The 15755-nt window shown below is 32.8% G+C and overlaps 1 protein-coding gene across 2 annotated transcripts in view; it reads left to right on the forward strand.

Moving 5' to 3' along the window:
* The window catches only part of LOC114334241 (kinesin-associated protein 3), a 44145-nt gene extending 29306 nt beyond the window's left edge, over positions 1–14839 (forward strand). For both annotated transcript variants that reach the window (XM_028284278.2, XM_028284279.2), the window contains exons 6-14: positions 395–617; positions 3982–4446; positions 6408–6502; positions 6709–6927; positions 8158–8352; positions 10222–10417; positions 11915–12178; positions 14372–14462; positions 14693–14839. In XM_028284278.2, the coding sequence (XP_028140079.1) occupies positions 395–617; positions 3982–4446; positions 6408–6502; positions 6709–6927; positions 8158–8352; positions 10222–10417; positions 11915–12178; positions 14372–14462; positions 14693–14720 (1776 nt within the window). In that variant the 3' untranslated portion in view covers positions 14721–14839. The remainder of the gene's footprint in view (positions 1–394; positions 618–3981; positions 4447–6407; positions 6503–6708; positions 6928–8157; positions 8353–10221; positions 10418–11914; positions 12179–14371; positions 14463–14692) is intronic.
* The last annotated feature ends 916 nt before the right edge of the window (positions 14840–15755 follow it).

Consider the following 15755-nt stretch of genomic DNA (forward strand, 5'->3'; position numbering starts at 1 on the left):
TGGCTAGTTGTTAAAGCCCATAACTTTTTTATTTTGCAACATAAGCAAATTAATCAAAAAAGAAATTGTTAAGAAAGCCTAAGGCTATAATTGAGTTTTAATTTCAATATTTTATATATGCTAGAATATTCCACAGGGTGTTCCGAACTTTAAGAAAAAAACACAGTATGATTGTTACACCCGGTATAAAATGACATTTACTTGGCTAGGAACAATATTATTACACCGATATTCTTAAATAATAAGGCTATAACATACTAAAAGAATCACTCAAATCGGACAACAGGTTTAGGAAATTCTAGACATCAAACATGTCCCATTTTTAAGGTGTTCGGCTAATTTTGCCGATGTGTGTATTTTTTTTTTGTTTTTTAAAGAGGTGACTATTTTTTAGGTCGGTTCAATATGTATGGACATAATCGATTACGAACTACGTCGATACGATCGTTGGAAAGCCGACTTTGAAGGGGCAGAAGCGCCATCAGACATCCCTATAGTCAGAAAGCCTTGCCCCAGTAGTGCTAGCATGTCTGAAATACCTCGCAGTCGCATTCCAGAACCAGTTCGTCCAAAATCAGGAAATTTCTCCGATAGTAACATAAGTCAAATTATGGAAGGTAAGGAATAAAGTGTCATAAAGGTGTGTGTAGATGTAGGTCCAATTTCGTGGCCGGTCAAAGTCCCGGTCAGAGTGTATTCTAAAGGTACGTATCCATTACGTTGGTGTTCCGTGTACGTGTAGCAGCTCCACATAGTGGATACATTGGTGCTCCCGTTCGTCGCTCACCTTCTTCAATTCAACCGCTTTGCAGTTTATAAGTAGGGGAGCGCCTGCCATATCCATTTTAGCAGCTACACGGAGCACCAACCTAATGGATACGTACATTTATGTATTTTGATCAGCTGAATTCGAATTTCAAGTTTACTTTTTTAAATGATTATAATTCGTAAACTATTAGCATTGTTTATATAGGGAGATAGTTGGTCAGCCCAATAGGAAAATTTGTTTGATTCAAATTGAGACAGCCACCAGATGTCTCCACAATTTCTGTCAGGGTCGCAACGTCAAAATGGATATTCACCAAGTTGGATACGGTCCTATTCATAACAACCCAACTCGCATACATATTAAGAAAAATAAATATATGAATACATAGGATAAATAAATATATAGCATGACATCATTAATTCAATTTCTAAATATATTCTTCCATATATATTTATTTTTCTTAATATGTATGCGAGTTGGGGTGTTATGAATAGGATCGTATTCAACTTAGTATCGTAAGTATTTTGACGTTGCGATCCTGACAGAAATTGTGGGGACATCTGGTGACTGTCTCAATTTGAATCAAACAAAGTTTCCTATTAGGCTGACCAACTATCCCTATATAAACAATGCTATTAGCAGAAACAATTTTGCTTGTTCATTGGCGATTGATGCCTCGATGAAAGGTTGTCACTCCATCTATTGCGCTGACTATACTTCTGTCGATTGGTGATTTATCTTTTGCTATTTTGATCACACCTTTCCCCCCATTCCGCTTATGTGGATATTCCATTGTTTTCTTATACACTTCTCCAAGCAATTAACTCACCACCTTAAAAATGGGTCATTTTTAATGTCTCGAATTTCCTAAACCTGTTGTCCGATTTAAGTGATTTTTTTAACATGTTATACGCTGTGAGCTCGTACGTAGAGGGGATATTTATAAATTCGCGAGCGCCAGTAGTGGCAAAATCTGTAAACGTTTACTGGAAATTTGACATAAATGTCAAAGTGAATAATTTAAAATTAAAATTAAAACATTAATTATAAAAAATATTAGTTGGTCAAAGCTGTGGTATATATTTTTACCTTAAATATACTTACGTTTTAAATACTGAATTTACATTTTTTAATGTTCCGTAATATGTAATTATAAATTAATCTAGCGCCATCTACACGATAATTGTGAAAGTATCCGAAGTAAGAAATTAATATTTCATCAATAGAACGTCAAAATGATTAACAAAATCGTAAAAAATCTGTTATAATTTAATTACTTTTTAGCGTTGCAAATATCAAGCGACAACAATTAAATAATAAATTTAAAAATTACCAGTGAAAGTTGAATTAGTAATCCGCCAGGAGCGACACCAGCGAAGCTCAGAGCGTATAGCCTTATTTTTAATAATATCGCTGTGATAATATTGTTGCTAGACAGGTAAATTGTCATTTTATACCGGGTGTACCAATCAAACTGATTTTTTCTCAAAATTCGCGTCCCATGGAATATTCTAGCATTTATAGAATACTGAAATTAAAATCTAACTATAGCCTCATTCTTTCTTAACATTATGTTTGTTAATTCATTTGCTTATGTTGGATTATAAAAAAGTTAGATACTTTAACAACCAGTCTTGTTTCTCATCAATACAGGCTGTTTTTAAATAAGGATGACAAATTTTAAGGTGTAATTCTGCATGAAAAAATAATGATAGTCTGCTTTATGTCCGCAAATGCTTCGTTTTCGAGATAGGGGGCGCTGAAATTTTTCTTACAAACTGACGATTTATTTATTGCTTTAAAATCGGTTGAGATATGCAAATGACATTTGGTGGGTTTTAAGAGGTTGTTATTGGGCATTTTCTGACACACAATTAAGAATTTTATCCATTATCGCACATAAGCGTTATATTATCCGTATGCGCGCCTATGGTGAATAGAAAATTCCTAATTGTATATAAAAAAATGCGCAATAACTAAGTACCTCTTAAAACCCATCAAACATTTGTATATCTTAACCGGTTTTAGAGCAATAAATAAATCGTCAGTTTGTAAGAAAAATTTCAACACCCCCTATCTCGGAAACGAAGCATTTGTGGAAAGAAGTTTATAACGCAAACTGTCATTATTTTTCATGCATAATTACCCCTCAAACTTTGCCATACTTATTTAAAACACCCTGTATTGATGAAAAACAAGGCTAGTTCTTAAAGTACCTAACTTTTTAATTATTCAACATAAGCGTATAAATCAAAAAACATTTTGGTGGCTCGGGCATGTTATTTTTTGGCCTTTAGTAATACTAATGATGGATTTTTTAATCCGAAAACGTTCTGTGATTTAATGTAACCCATATTTAGGGAATTTTAAATATTACATTTACAAAGGATATCGTATTTTTGTGATTTATGGTTTACAGCCAGCTATAGGAATTTTATTTTCCTCGTGGATTTTTTAAAAAACAGAATAAGAAAACATGAGGCTATAGTGTTTTAATTTCAGTATTTTATAAATGCTAGAATATTCTATAAGGTGACTCGAACTTTGAGAAAAAATCACAGTATGATTGATACACCCGGTATATAATGACAATTTACCTGTCTACCAACAATATTGTTACAGCGATATTGTTAAAGAATAAGGCTATAACATGTTAAAAAAATCACTTAAATTGGACAACAGGCTTAGGAAATTCGAGACATCAAAATAAGCCATTTTTAAGGTGGTGCATTCATTTCTTGGAGAAGTGTATTTAGTGTCCATTCATTTATACACTGTACGTTATATTTTCTTCTAATGGCTTCACTTCTCTTTGGATCTCTCAGCATATGTCCTGTAATTCTTCTCAGTTCTCTAATTTCTGCGGTTTCTAATAGTCTTTGTGTTGTGGCTGTATCGGGTCTTGTTTCTGATGCATTATGTCATTATTGGTTTTACACTGGCTTTATAAATTCTTGACTTCATCTCAGTGTTAATATGTCGGTTTCGCCGTTATAGGGCTTTTCATCGATTGTCATTTGTTTCGAGCTTCTGTCATATGTTGTATAATATGTGTATAATATTAATATACACGGATTACACGACATTTGACAGAAGCTCGAAACAAATGACTGTGAATGAAAAGCCTTATTATTAAGACATCCTGCCATTTTATTTGATATTTGTACTTGATTTCTCACTTCTTCTCACTAGATAAATAATTTTCTTTTTAGGAAGCATTTACGATGATCTCACCACTTCCATGGAGGGTATAGACGATAGGAAACTAACGGGCGAACAGAAACTGAAACGGTTCCGAACTCTAGTCAAGAAACAGGAGCACTTGCTTCGAGTAGCTTTCTATTTATTACTAAACATCGCCGAAGACGAGGTAGTAGAAGAGAAAATGTCGAAAAGAAACATTGTAGGTCTTTTAGCCAAAGCTTTAGAAAGAGAAAACGAGGATTTGCTCATTCTAGTCATTACATTCCTTAAGAAATTGTCGATAATGCAGTGCAACAAAGAGGTGATGGTGGGCAATATGTGCGTGATCGAGAAATTGCCCCGAATGTTGAATTCTAGTAGTGCCGATCTCGTCCATTTAACTTTAAAGCTTTTGTTTAATCTGTCGTTTGACAATAAAGCTAGATATAAGATGATCAAAGCCGGACTTCTTCCAAAAGTTATTAGTCTTCTAAGTAAGTATATTTTACTCTAGTTGTTGTAAAACCAACAATTTAAATTAATTTTATTTGGTTTACGTTTTTTATAAATATTATTTTTGAATCTTTTGGAACATACTGTACCTGTTTGCTATAAAGATTTTCGACTTTAAATGTGAACACGTTGGTTTATACAGAGTGGGCCAAATAAAAATATCCACCACGATATTTGGCAGTATTTAGTGGATTTTAAGAAAATAAAAAAACAGGTCAATTTTTGATCCAAGGGGGACACATTTTTACGGTACAAACATCTGTCATTTGTCAACTCCCTCCCTTCCACTTCCCCCACCTTGTATTTTTAAATAGGGAATAGGGATCGTGTGATAGCTCATTTGAAAGGTTATTCAATTCTCTATTCAGTAATATCAACATTGACTTAAACATTTATACAGGGTGTCCAAGAAAAATTATTTTAAATTTAATTAATTGACACAAAAAGAAGAAAGAATGTGTGTAATTTATTTAACTCAAAAAACATTCTACTGCTGACAAAATACATAAAAAAATGTTTATTTGATAAATAAACATTGTTTCCTCCTCCTTTGTGCACGACGTGTTCCTCTCTCTTCTTCTTTGAGTACCGTGCCAAATTTTAGGCGTGGGTAGCTTCCATAACAATTTTCCGATCTCGTTCTCGATCTTGCGTGGCATGTAACAATTCATCTGGTGACAAGGCAGTCCATTGACGAAGGTTTCGGAGCCATGAACATTTCTTTCTACCATTTCCTCTTTTTTTCGTCGATCTTTCCGTTGAGCATTAACTGCAGTGTCCAGTATCTGCTGCCTCTCATTATATGCCCCAGATATTCAAGTTTTCTCGTTTTTATCATCTTCATCAAGTCACCTTCTGTTTAAGACTTCAGTGTTTGAAATGCATTGAACCCATGATATTTTGAGCATTCTACAATACGACCACATCTCGAAGGCTACGTGAAATAAGAATGCGATGTGCGGTGATAAGACGTTCTTTCGCTGTTTTAACTCAAACAAATTTAAAATCTTCTTACAGACTCGTCCTAGTTCTGTTAGAGATAAGTTAGATTACGATTAGATTAGTGAGATTAGATTAAGAGACTTAATTTCGTCCTAGTTCTGTTAGATATGTGTTAAAAAGGTGCTGAGGTTCTTAGCCAGGATGCTCTTCCTAGACCTCGCTTTCAAAATATTTTTCCTTGCAGGATGATTTGTAGGACGGCATATCTGGTAGACAATTCGATGTAATATGAGTCTCGAATTGTTTCTACTGCCCTGTATTCGTTTCTTCTCGATCGATGAAATTAAATAAATGTTTGAAGTCGTGGAGTAAAAAATATAGTTTTATTGACAGCCACTGAATTGTCACACTACAGTTGTTGGTTAGGTAAAATTTTATAATAGACTGCGCTCAAAAGAGCCCAGCTTCCCTAATTTATAAGTTCACAAATAATGTATACCTCAGCATAGAGGTTAATGTATCTATCATAGTAACAAAACTTTGAACAATGAAAGCTTACAATATAATTTAATAGAGAAAGCGATTGCAACTAGGAAGTTCAATTAGACATACCACTATTTGGCAATTTATTCAATTTGCAGTTGCTTATTCTATTCTATTCTAGAAGTTGAATGGACTCTAATTATTAAGCTATTAATCGATATGTTTCACAATTATACACGGTGAAACTATAAAATTTAGGAAGTTAAGATTAATGTGAGATTACAAATTAATGGATTAATTTGTGATTGAATATCTGGATTCATTTCGCATAATGTGACCGAAGTGTTTTAGCTTTCGAGGATTACCTCTCGGTTCTTCATTCTTCTGAGAATCTCATCATTTGTGGACCGGTCAATCCATGGAATTTTAATTATTCTACGATATAGTTACTATGATACTACGTTACTACGATATAGTATAAAGTACCTCTAGTAGTCGTAATATAAATATTTTTTAGGTGACGATAAACATCAAGAGGTTGTTCTTAAGATACTCTACCATCTGAGTTATGAAGATGAAATCAAGCATCACTTTGTGGACTGCATTGGACTAGTAAGGAAACTATATTTAAGAATACTTTTTATTCTATACTCACTAGATTTAATCAGATATAGCCCAAAAAGTTGGCTTCGTGGCTCACTCTTTCATTAATATTGTAAAGTTGTATTCTTATGTCCTTAAATCCAGTAATTTTAATTTTTTTTCTATAATATAAATCAAGTTCGCGATATATCAGTAATTAAAACATGTTTTTCTAGATCATCGATATGTTACTATTGAGCGTCGGAAATGAAAACGACAAAACTATGGTAGCTCTTTGCGTAAATCTGTCTACAGATCAGTCAAATGCTCAGCATATTATTAAGAAAAATCGATTGCAGTCATTAATTATGCGCTCGTTTACGTACCAAGATGCTATGCTTATGAAGATGCTTAGAAATATTTCTGATAATCCAGTTTGCGCCCCTGCCTTTATAGTAAGTACAGATATTTATTTATTTATTGTCGGACAAGAGATCTACAATCTTTTGTAATTAATTATCTTCTTCTTAACATGCCATACACCAAAGTGCGTAGGCGACTATCTCATTACTAAGGTTCTGTTCTTGGCGGCGTGATACAACTCCCCTGTGTTGTGTATTCCTTCTTCTTCTTAAGGTGCCGAAACCGCTTGTCGATCGTTGGCTCTCATGTTGCGCATTCCTGTCCATTTCTTAATATTCCTTAAACAGAATAGTTGTTTGCGGTCGACTCCCCTCCTACCTTCGATCTTCCCTTGTAGGATTAACTGTGGTATGTCATATTTTGTTCCTCTTAATATGTGCCCAAGGAAACTAATCTTGCTTTTCTTAATTCCACGCCGGATCTCTTGAGAACGTCATCGTTTCGAACTCTATCCACCCACGGTATGCGCATCATTCTTCTCAATGACCACATTTGAAATTCTTCAAGTTTGTTGATTGATGTTCTTTTCCATGCCATTTATATGAAAGTCCATTTCCATGCCATGAAAGTCCACGTTTCCATGCCATTATAATTAATTATAAGTACTTTCATTTCAAAATTAAGAGTTTTGTAATAACACAACCGTATCTGTAAAAAGCTACAGGTTTAGGTGTTTCGAAACGCGTTTTGCGTGCGGAAACTCGTCCAACCTGCACTCTGAAAACTTTCAGAAAGTGGTAGACTTGTAACGGGTAGTTCTTTCAGAACGACAGTCTCAGTAAAACACAGGTTAAAAACAAAGTAAATATATTTAAGATAATTAAAAATAAATTTAAAACAAATAAATTAAAATAAATTAAATATAATTCTATCTTCTGCAAAGGAAAAATAACAGTATGCTTAATACTGTGGCGTCTACCTAGGCATAGTACCACCTCAAATCCGGTGTATCTCTGCCATCGAGCTATTGCTAATTCAATTCGTTAGCAATAACTGATTTTATGATTCTTCTGGCTCGTCTTAAATATGATCTCGATACCACTTCTCCTTCAGTTTCTCCCAGCGATGATATGAAGAGGGGATGCGTCAACTCGGATACTCCTACGGTCGTCTCTGGCCGACCGGCCCATCGCCCGCTGTGGCGTCATATCATTACAGACTCGCTCAAACGAAGCAGTTAAAACCATTTTTAAGACTTTTGTAATCACCTTCAAGAAAGAACGGTGTACTGGGGACTAATATTAACTGCTCATATTTTGCAGGAATTCGTTGGAGATATTGCAAAGACTGTAGTGGACTCGAAAAATGAAGACTTTAGTCGAGAATGTGTTGGGATATTGAGCAATTTGTATCTGCCTGATCTCGATTGGGCCGAAATATTCAAGCACTTCGATATGGTAACTTGGGTGAAAAACATAATAACCGGTAACAACAGAGATGCAGAATTAGTATTACATGTAAGTATTATCTGATTTATGTATTCAGTAAGTAATTGACAGTTTGACAGCTATATTTTAGTAGTACTTTGTATGAAATTGTTTTATAAAGTAAATTATTTCCAATACTTATTATTTGTATGTGTATTTGTAGTGCTAGGCTGGCAAAAATTTAGTAATAAGGAAGCCTTTTTTCTGTATTCAAGTGCCCAATAAAACTGAAAAGTAGCAACTGAAAAAGTGGGAACATAAAACGAAATATTATGGAAGGAATAAACGAAGAAGAACAAACTTAAGAGTGCATGAAGGGTATAAAGACAAAAAAGTTACTAACTTTGTCAAAACGCTGAAGAATAATAAGGCTAGTGATCAAGCAACTAATGACAAGAGAACATATCATCAAAATCATTTTACAAAGAAAGCTTAATAGAGGAAGAATGGCAGGTACACCAAGGGCAGAATATGTGGAAAGCGAGACGAAGCAGCTAGAAAGATCGGAGCACAAAAAGAAATATTTTGAGAGGTGTAAACTAAGAAGATGTTAAAGTTAGTTAGAAGCAGTTGATGCTAAATAAAATAAATACCATAGGAAAAACATATGGCTTGAAGATAAATGCTGGAAAAACTTAATTCATGGCATAATAACAAAGGGCGCACTTCTAAGCGTACAACTGCAAGTAGATAATGCTCCAATCGAGCAAGTGAAAACATTCAAATAATTGGGAATAATGGTGAATGATCAATGGGATCCTTAACAAGAAATAAAATGCCGTACCGATCAAGCAAGACAAGCTTTTATTAAATTTAAACCGCTACTTTGTAACCGCAATCTTCAATCTCCGTTACGGAATGGTTAAGTGCTATGTATGGTGAATAATGTTATAGGGCATGGAGACATTGACGTTGAAAATGTATTCCATTAATAAGTGGGAGGCCTGCGAAATGTTGGCCTTGCGAAGAATTAACTAGTTTTGATGGGAAATAAGCCACAATTTTACTAAAAAAATGATTTTATTAACGTTTCGACGCCCAAATCGGGTGTCGTTGTCAAAATACAAAAAATATTAATATTACAAATACATTTATTTGCATAATCATTTCATAGATTGTTTGTTTTAAAGTTTATTCTATTGTTAAAATTTGTGTTTAATTATTTGCTATAATCAATTTTTTTTAATATACGGTTATATTTTACTTTTGAATTTTATTTTTCCATAAGTTTTTTCTGAGTATTGGTTTTGCATTTCTGTGATTGTATGACGTAAAACCCTGAGATAATTTATTAATTTGAGCTAGCCCAGTAAAAGTTTTGTTACATTAATAATTGAAAATAAATATAAGTATAATTTTTAAATAACAACATAAAGAAAATAAGAACAATCAAAACAATACATTATAAATGTATCAGTAGAATTAAAAAAAAAAATTAACAAAATTGCTGTTGTTAACAAAATAATGTGCCTATTGTATGTATCATTGAGATCTAATCATTTGCACGGCACCATATGAAGAAGAAGAAACTAAGAAGAACAAACCAGGAACTGTACGAACGGTATAAAGACGAAAAAGTTATTAACTTTGCATGCAACTAATGACAAAATGACAGATGATCAAATGAAAATGACAAAATCATGTTATATAGAAAGCCTAATGAAAGAGAAAAGGCAGGTAGACCAAGGGCAAGAATAACTGGAAAGCGAAAAGAAGCAGCTGGAAAGATGGGAACACAAAAATAAGTATTTTGAGATATAAACGAAGAAGAACAAACCAGGAACTTTACGAACAGATCAAATCAAGATAGAATGATATAATAGGACAGAAAAGGAAATACTATTCTGTATTTCCTTTCTTGAAATTCGAGCTCCTAGTTTTTAACTAATTTTGTTATAGGTTATTGTCCTTTTGGGAACAGCTGCTACCGACGAAGGTTGTTCGAATCTGTTTTGCGAAACCGGTATGCTGGCCTTACTTATAGATCTATTAAAAACTTACCAAGAGGACGACGAGGTAGTCCTTCAGATTGTCTACGTGTTTTTAGTAGCTTTGTCCCACAGTTCCAACATTGAACACATAATTACTAAGACAGGTATGTATTTACAATTTAGTGATTATTCGAATATTCTTTCTATGTCTATAAAACTTATAACGCGTATACATCTTTTAAGGCTCTCTCTATTGCACCTGTTGCATAGTGAATATATGGTTTCGTTTGTTATGTCCTTTTCTGAATCAGCTTTGTCCGTCCTCTAGTTTATGTTCTATTTCTATCCTGTAGTTATATCCTTTCTAGTATTGTTTTTGTATAGTTTTGCTGCTACACATAATAGGGATATGTCTCTAATATAATTCTAAGAGTCTCCTGTGTTTCTCTTCTTGTGCACTGGTACAGTTATTGCATTTGGTCATTTTCTAGGCAGGCAATATTTTTTTCTTCCGTATTAGATTTAGGATGTATAATAATCTTTTCTTTGCATTTCTCCAATATATTCCTGGACTAAGTTCATCGCCCCCAGCCTTTATCTTTCGTATTGCTTCCTCTAGATCTTCTTCCTGTATAGCTTCTGTATCCTCAATGTTTTACTCTGATCGCCAATTACGTTTTCATTTTCATTTGCTTTTCGTTGCTCTCCATTCAAAAGTTGTTCGAAATGTTCTCTCCATCTTTCCATTATATCCTCGTAATATTGTTCCATTTTTTTTTATTATTGTTGTAATATTTACAATCTGTCCTTAACTAAGAACAATAGGTAAATTCTTTGACAAAAATTGAAAATTTGACCTGTAGATGGAGATCCAGTGATCACCCTCTTTACATAAATTAAATTAAAACAAGTTAAAAGTTTAGTTATCACAGATTATTCGAATCTTCTTGCTAGGTCCACTACTTTGAATCTCTTCAGGCGTCGTACATCATTGTGGTCATCAGTGAGGTTGCTGGCTAACTCGTTTGGATGAGATTCTAGTCTCTTGGAATATTTTTTGTAATATTCTGTTATGACTGTTTTTATGGATGGCACATTGAGGTCTTGCTCTATCACATAGTTTGGCACGTACCAAGGGGCATTCAGCATTGTTCTAAGGACTTTGTTCTGGAATCTCTGCAGTATTTCTAGGTTAGTTTGACTGGCTGTTCCCCAAAGTTGGATACCATAGGTCCACACTGGTTTTAATATAGATTTATATATCAGCAGTTTGTTTTCGAGAGATAGTTGAGATTTACGACCGATGATCCAGTAATTTCTCGGAATTTTATTCCATTTTTGGTAATTATTTGTTTTATCTTTATTTATTTGTTGCTTCGTAGGCATTTCAGTGTTGTATAAAACAATTTTACATTTCCTTTACTGTTTTCTTATCATTTTTAACTATTTCTTTATCCACTGTATTTTGTATCTTTAATATTTTTGTTGCGTTTTGTCTTGTATGCATTCTGTCCACAATTTCTTATTTTCTTCGAGTACTTACGTATATCCTTCTTTGTCACTGCGTTCATCTATTTATGCATTGCTTTCCATTTTTGCATTAAACTTTTTTTTAAACGATATAATAAGACAATAGTCACTGGTCTATTCTTTTAATGCAGAAGCCCCCGCTTATCTGATTGACTTGCTACAAGACAACAACAAGATAATCGGAAAGCTGTGCAATACATGCCTTAATATAATTTCCGAGCACGACAAAACGTGGGCAGATAGAATTAGAATAGAAAAGTTCCGCAACCACAACCAGCAGTGGCTGGCGATGGTGGACTCGCAGCAATTGGAGACTGAAGAAGAGGAGGAGGACGAGCTGCCTCCGTATCTTAATACGGAGTATCTGAGCACCGCCGTGGTTCCTCCATTGACAGGTAAGCTGATAGTGGAGTCACTGAAGGTGGATATGAGCTACTACCTCCGATTTCGTTGAACCTCCATCGATTTGCATGAAAATTGGTGAGCGGTTAGAGGATATCTCAAGGAACAAAAGTGACATGGTGCCAATTTGCGCTTTTACCCTGGGGGTGGATGCCACCCCTTCTCGGGGGTGAAAATTATTTTATTAAAAATAACCCCACAATTCGATAGAAGGACAAATTTCAAGCAAAATTTCTTATATAAAGTTATTAAAATAGATCAAAACTTTTTGAGTTATTAAAGATCAAAGATTTTAATTTTTCTTGAGAAAAATGCATGTTTTTAACCAATTTTTCATCAATAACTCAAAAAGTGTAAGTTTTTACAAAAAAGTTATAATTATCAAAATTGAAGCTAATACAAAATTAAATAAACCCCTTACTACAAAAACGTTTTAATGTTAACTAAAAGTGAGTTATAGGTAATTTAATGTATATTTTTTTCGGCGAGTAAAAAAAGTATTCAAGCTGAAATAACGGGAAAATGATGCATTTTATAACATAAACTTATTAAACATTTGTCAAGGTACTTAAAAATATCTATTAAATGAGCCCCCGAACATGTTAATAGCGTTAAAATTTATGCTCCAAAATTTTTTCAAAATTTATCTTTTAAAAATTTTTCCAAAAAATGTTGTTTTTTTTAATAACTCTGTTCATGTTTACGATATCAGGTTCATCTAACGACTGTTTGAAAAGTTATTTCCAAGTGATATTTAAGAACGTTGAACCTAATATTTTAAACCTCTTACTTTTTTAAAAATAAAAGGTTAAATGACCCCGGTTGCATGGTTTCCACAGCAAAATTTAAGATTTAAACGTTTCTATCTCGGTTACTTTTTACCATATAGAAATAGTAAAACAGGTAAAATATTTGGCACAGAAAGAACTAAAATTGGGTTATATATAATTTTTTACGTATATTAAGTATTTTTGGAGTTATTATCAAAAGAATATGAAAATTACAATAATTTTAAAAATTATGATTTTTCAAAATCATATCTTTTTTTCAAAAATATGCATTCTAAACCGGTCAAAATTATCGAAAACATTACTTATGCTAATATAGAGAAGTTTTTGTAAGGATTACTATAAATTTTAATTTTTGTGGAAATGGCGTATGTTTTATTTTTCACTTTTTCCTAAAAAATTCGAAACGGTTCGTTTATTTTCATTATAACTTGCTTAATTTTGACGCTATTACCTTGTTCTGAAGCTCATTTTATAGGTATTCCGAAGTACTTTGGCAAATGTTTAGCAGGAATATTTTATACATTGCATCGTTTTCCCGTTATTTAAGCTTGAATACATAGATTTGAGTACTGGTCGAAAAAAATACACATTCAATTGCCAATAACTCACTTTGAACTAACATTAGTTTAGTTATTTATGTAAGGAATGTATTAAATTTTTTATTATCTTCAATTTTAGTAATAATAACTTTTTTGTAAAAGCTTATAGTTTTTTATTTATACGTGAAAAACCGATTTAAAACATGTATTTTTTTACGAAAAAATAAAATCTTTGGTCTTTAATAACTCAAAAAGTGTTGATTTATTTTAATAACTTTATATAACAAATTTTGCTTATAATTTGTCCCTCTATCGACTTATGGTATTATTTTTAATAAAATAATTTTCACCCCCGAGAAGGGGTGGCATCCATCCCCAGGGTAAAAGCGCAAGTTGGCATCATGTCACCTTTGTTCCTTGAGGTATCCTCTAATTACTTACCAATTTTCATGAAAATCGATGGAGGTTCAACAAAATCGGAGGTGAAAACCTTCAGTGACTGCACTATGAGAATTTTTATAGTTCTTTAGATTTAAATAGCCAAAATATGAGATACTTTCAAATAAATTAATGCAATTTAAAAAGGAAGATATACTGAACATCTTTTTATTATTTTGATTTTGACTATCGCTGTATATTTTGTTTTAAAATTGTTGTTCTTTTTTGTAGAGTATTGGCACAATTTTATCTTAAACAAAAAAAAATGTTTAATTTATTAATGATTTGGATTTTGAGAACAGTGTCCTTAGTGGAAATCCAAACGTCAAAATAAACTTATTTTAAACTAAAATTGTGACTTTAAAATAAAATTTTTGATCTGATTATTCTATTACAATTTTTTCCACTTTTTTTTTAGATCTCCAAGATAACGCTGAAACTGAAATAATCTCAGATAAAGATCTAGACTGTAATTATTTCGATGAGAAGTTAACAGAGGAGGAAGAAGAGTAAGTTCATTTCATATTTCTTCTTCCTAATTACTTCGACTGACGAATTAGAAAATAGATCAGTGGTTGTGATATGCAAGTTTTCATTTCATTTCCGAGCAATGGGCTACTCAAAGGGACTGTACAATATGCAGTCACATTCCGTCGAATGTTGAACAGTTATATGTCTTTCTGATCAGTCCTAAAACGTACCTATGTATGTAATGTTCTTAAATACTTTTCTGTTTCAGAATGATGCAAGAGATTGGGGCGATATAAATTTGTATTTTTAATACCAGCTTTAATTGCTTGTTTTTAGCACAAATTCAAATTATTCTAGTCATTTTTCAAGTAAATGTAGAAATATTTATGCAACAAATATATGTTATTATCTCTTTTGTCTAAATTTTTTGTTTACTAATGTATCATGGTTTGTGGTGTTTGTTGACATAACCATTCTATCTCCTACATCACGAGTATCTTACTCCAATGCTGTCCACAGTTTCAAATACACCAAAATTATCAAGACATCAACTTTTTTGCCCACAACAACATAAAGTATGTGAATGCTAGGCAGGAAGATAAACAATCAAGCAGTAATTCACATCCTATAGACACTACATCACATGTATTACTTCAATGCAGTTAACAGCTTCAAATATCCTCCAGAATCCAAAAGATCAAGACATCGAATTTTTTGTCCACAACAACACACTGGATATTGGATAAGAAAGTAATGGAATAGCGTTCTCGTAGAAAATTTCAGACACCATCCACTACTTCAGGAATATATAACTCAGATGCCGTTAACAGCTTCAAATTTCGCTCAAACGATCAAGTTTTTGTCCAAACAAGGGCAAGTATGTGATTACTGGATATAGAAATAAGAATTCTGATAGTAAATTGCAGGGTACATTAACTGTGTCACTAATGTCTTACTCCAATACTGTTCACAGCTTCAAATATACCTACCACAAGATACCAAGATAACAATTTTTTGTCACACTAATATTAAGTATGTGAATACTATTCGCTCTGAGCGTTAACAAAGTGTCAAAGCAAAATCGACCGACCTGCTCATGGTGGCGGTTTTTTGAAATTTTATCAGGACGCTTTGTGTATGTGTAAATGAGACATTAAAAAAAAATGCCGTGTCCCGCTAGTGATATTATGTATTAATATAAACAGAAAATAAAAACGCACTTAATCTGATATAAATTCTTCTATTTCCAATATTGATTATCAGTTTGATTTTGTATACATAACCTCACTATTGCAGTTTATATCAATAAATCTTTATTAACGAAAAAGAAA

This window comes from Diabrotica virgifera, chromosome 1 (genome assembly GCF_917563875.1).
Source record: "Diabrotica virgifera virgifera chromosome 1, PGI_DIABVI_V3a".
NCBI lineage: Eukaryota > Metazoa > Arthropoda > Insecta > Coleoptera > Chrysomelidae > Diabrotica > Diabrotica virgifera.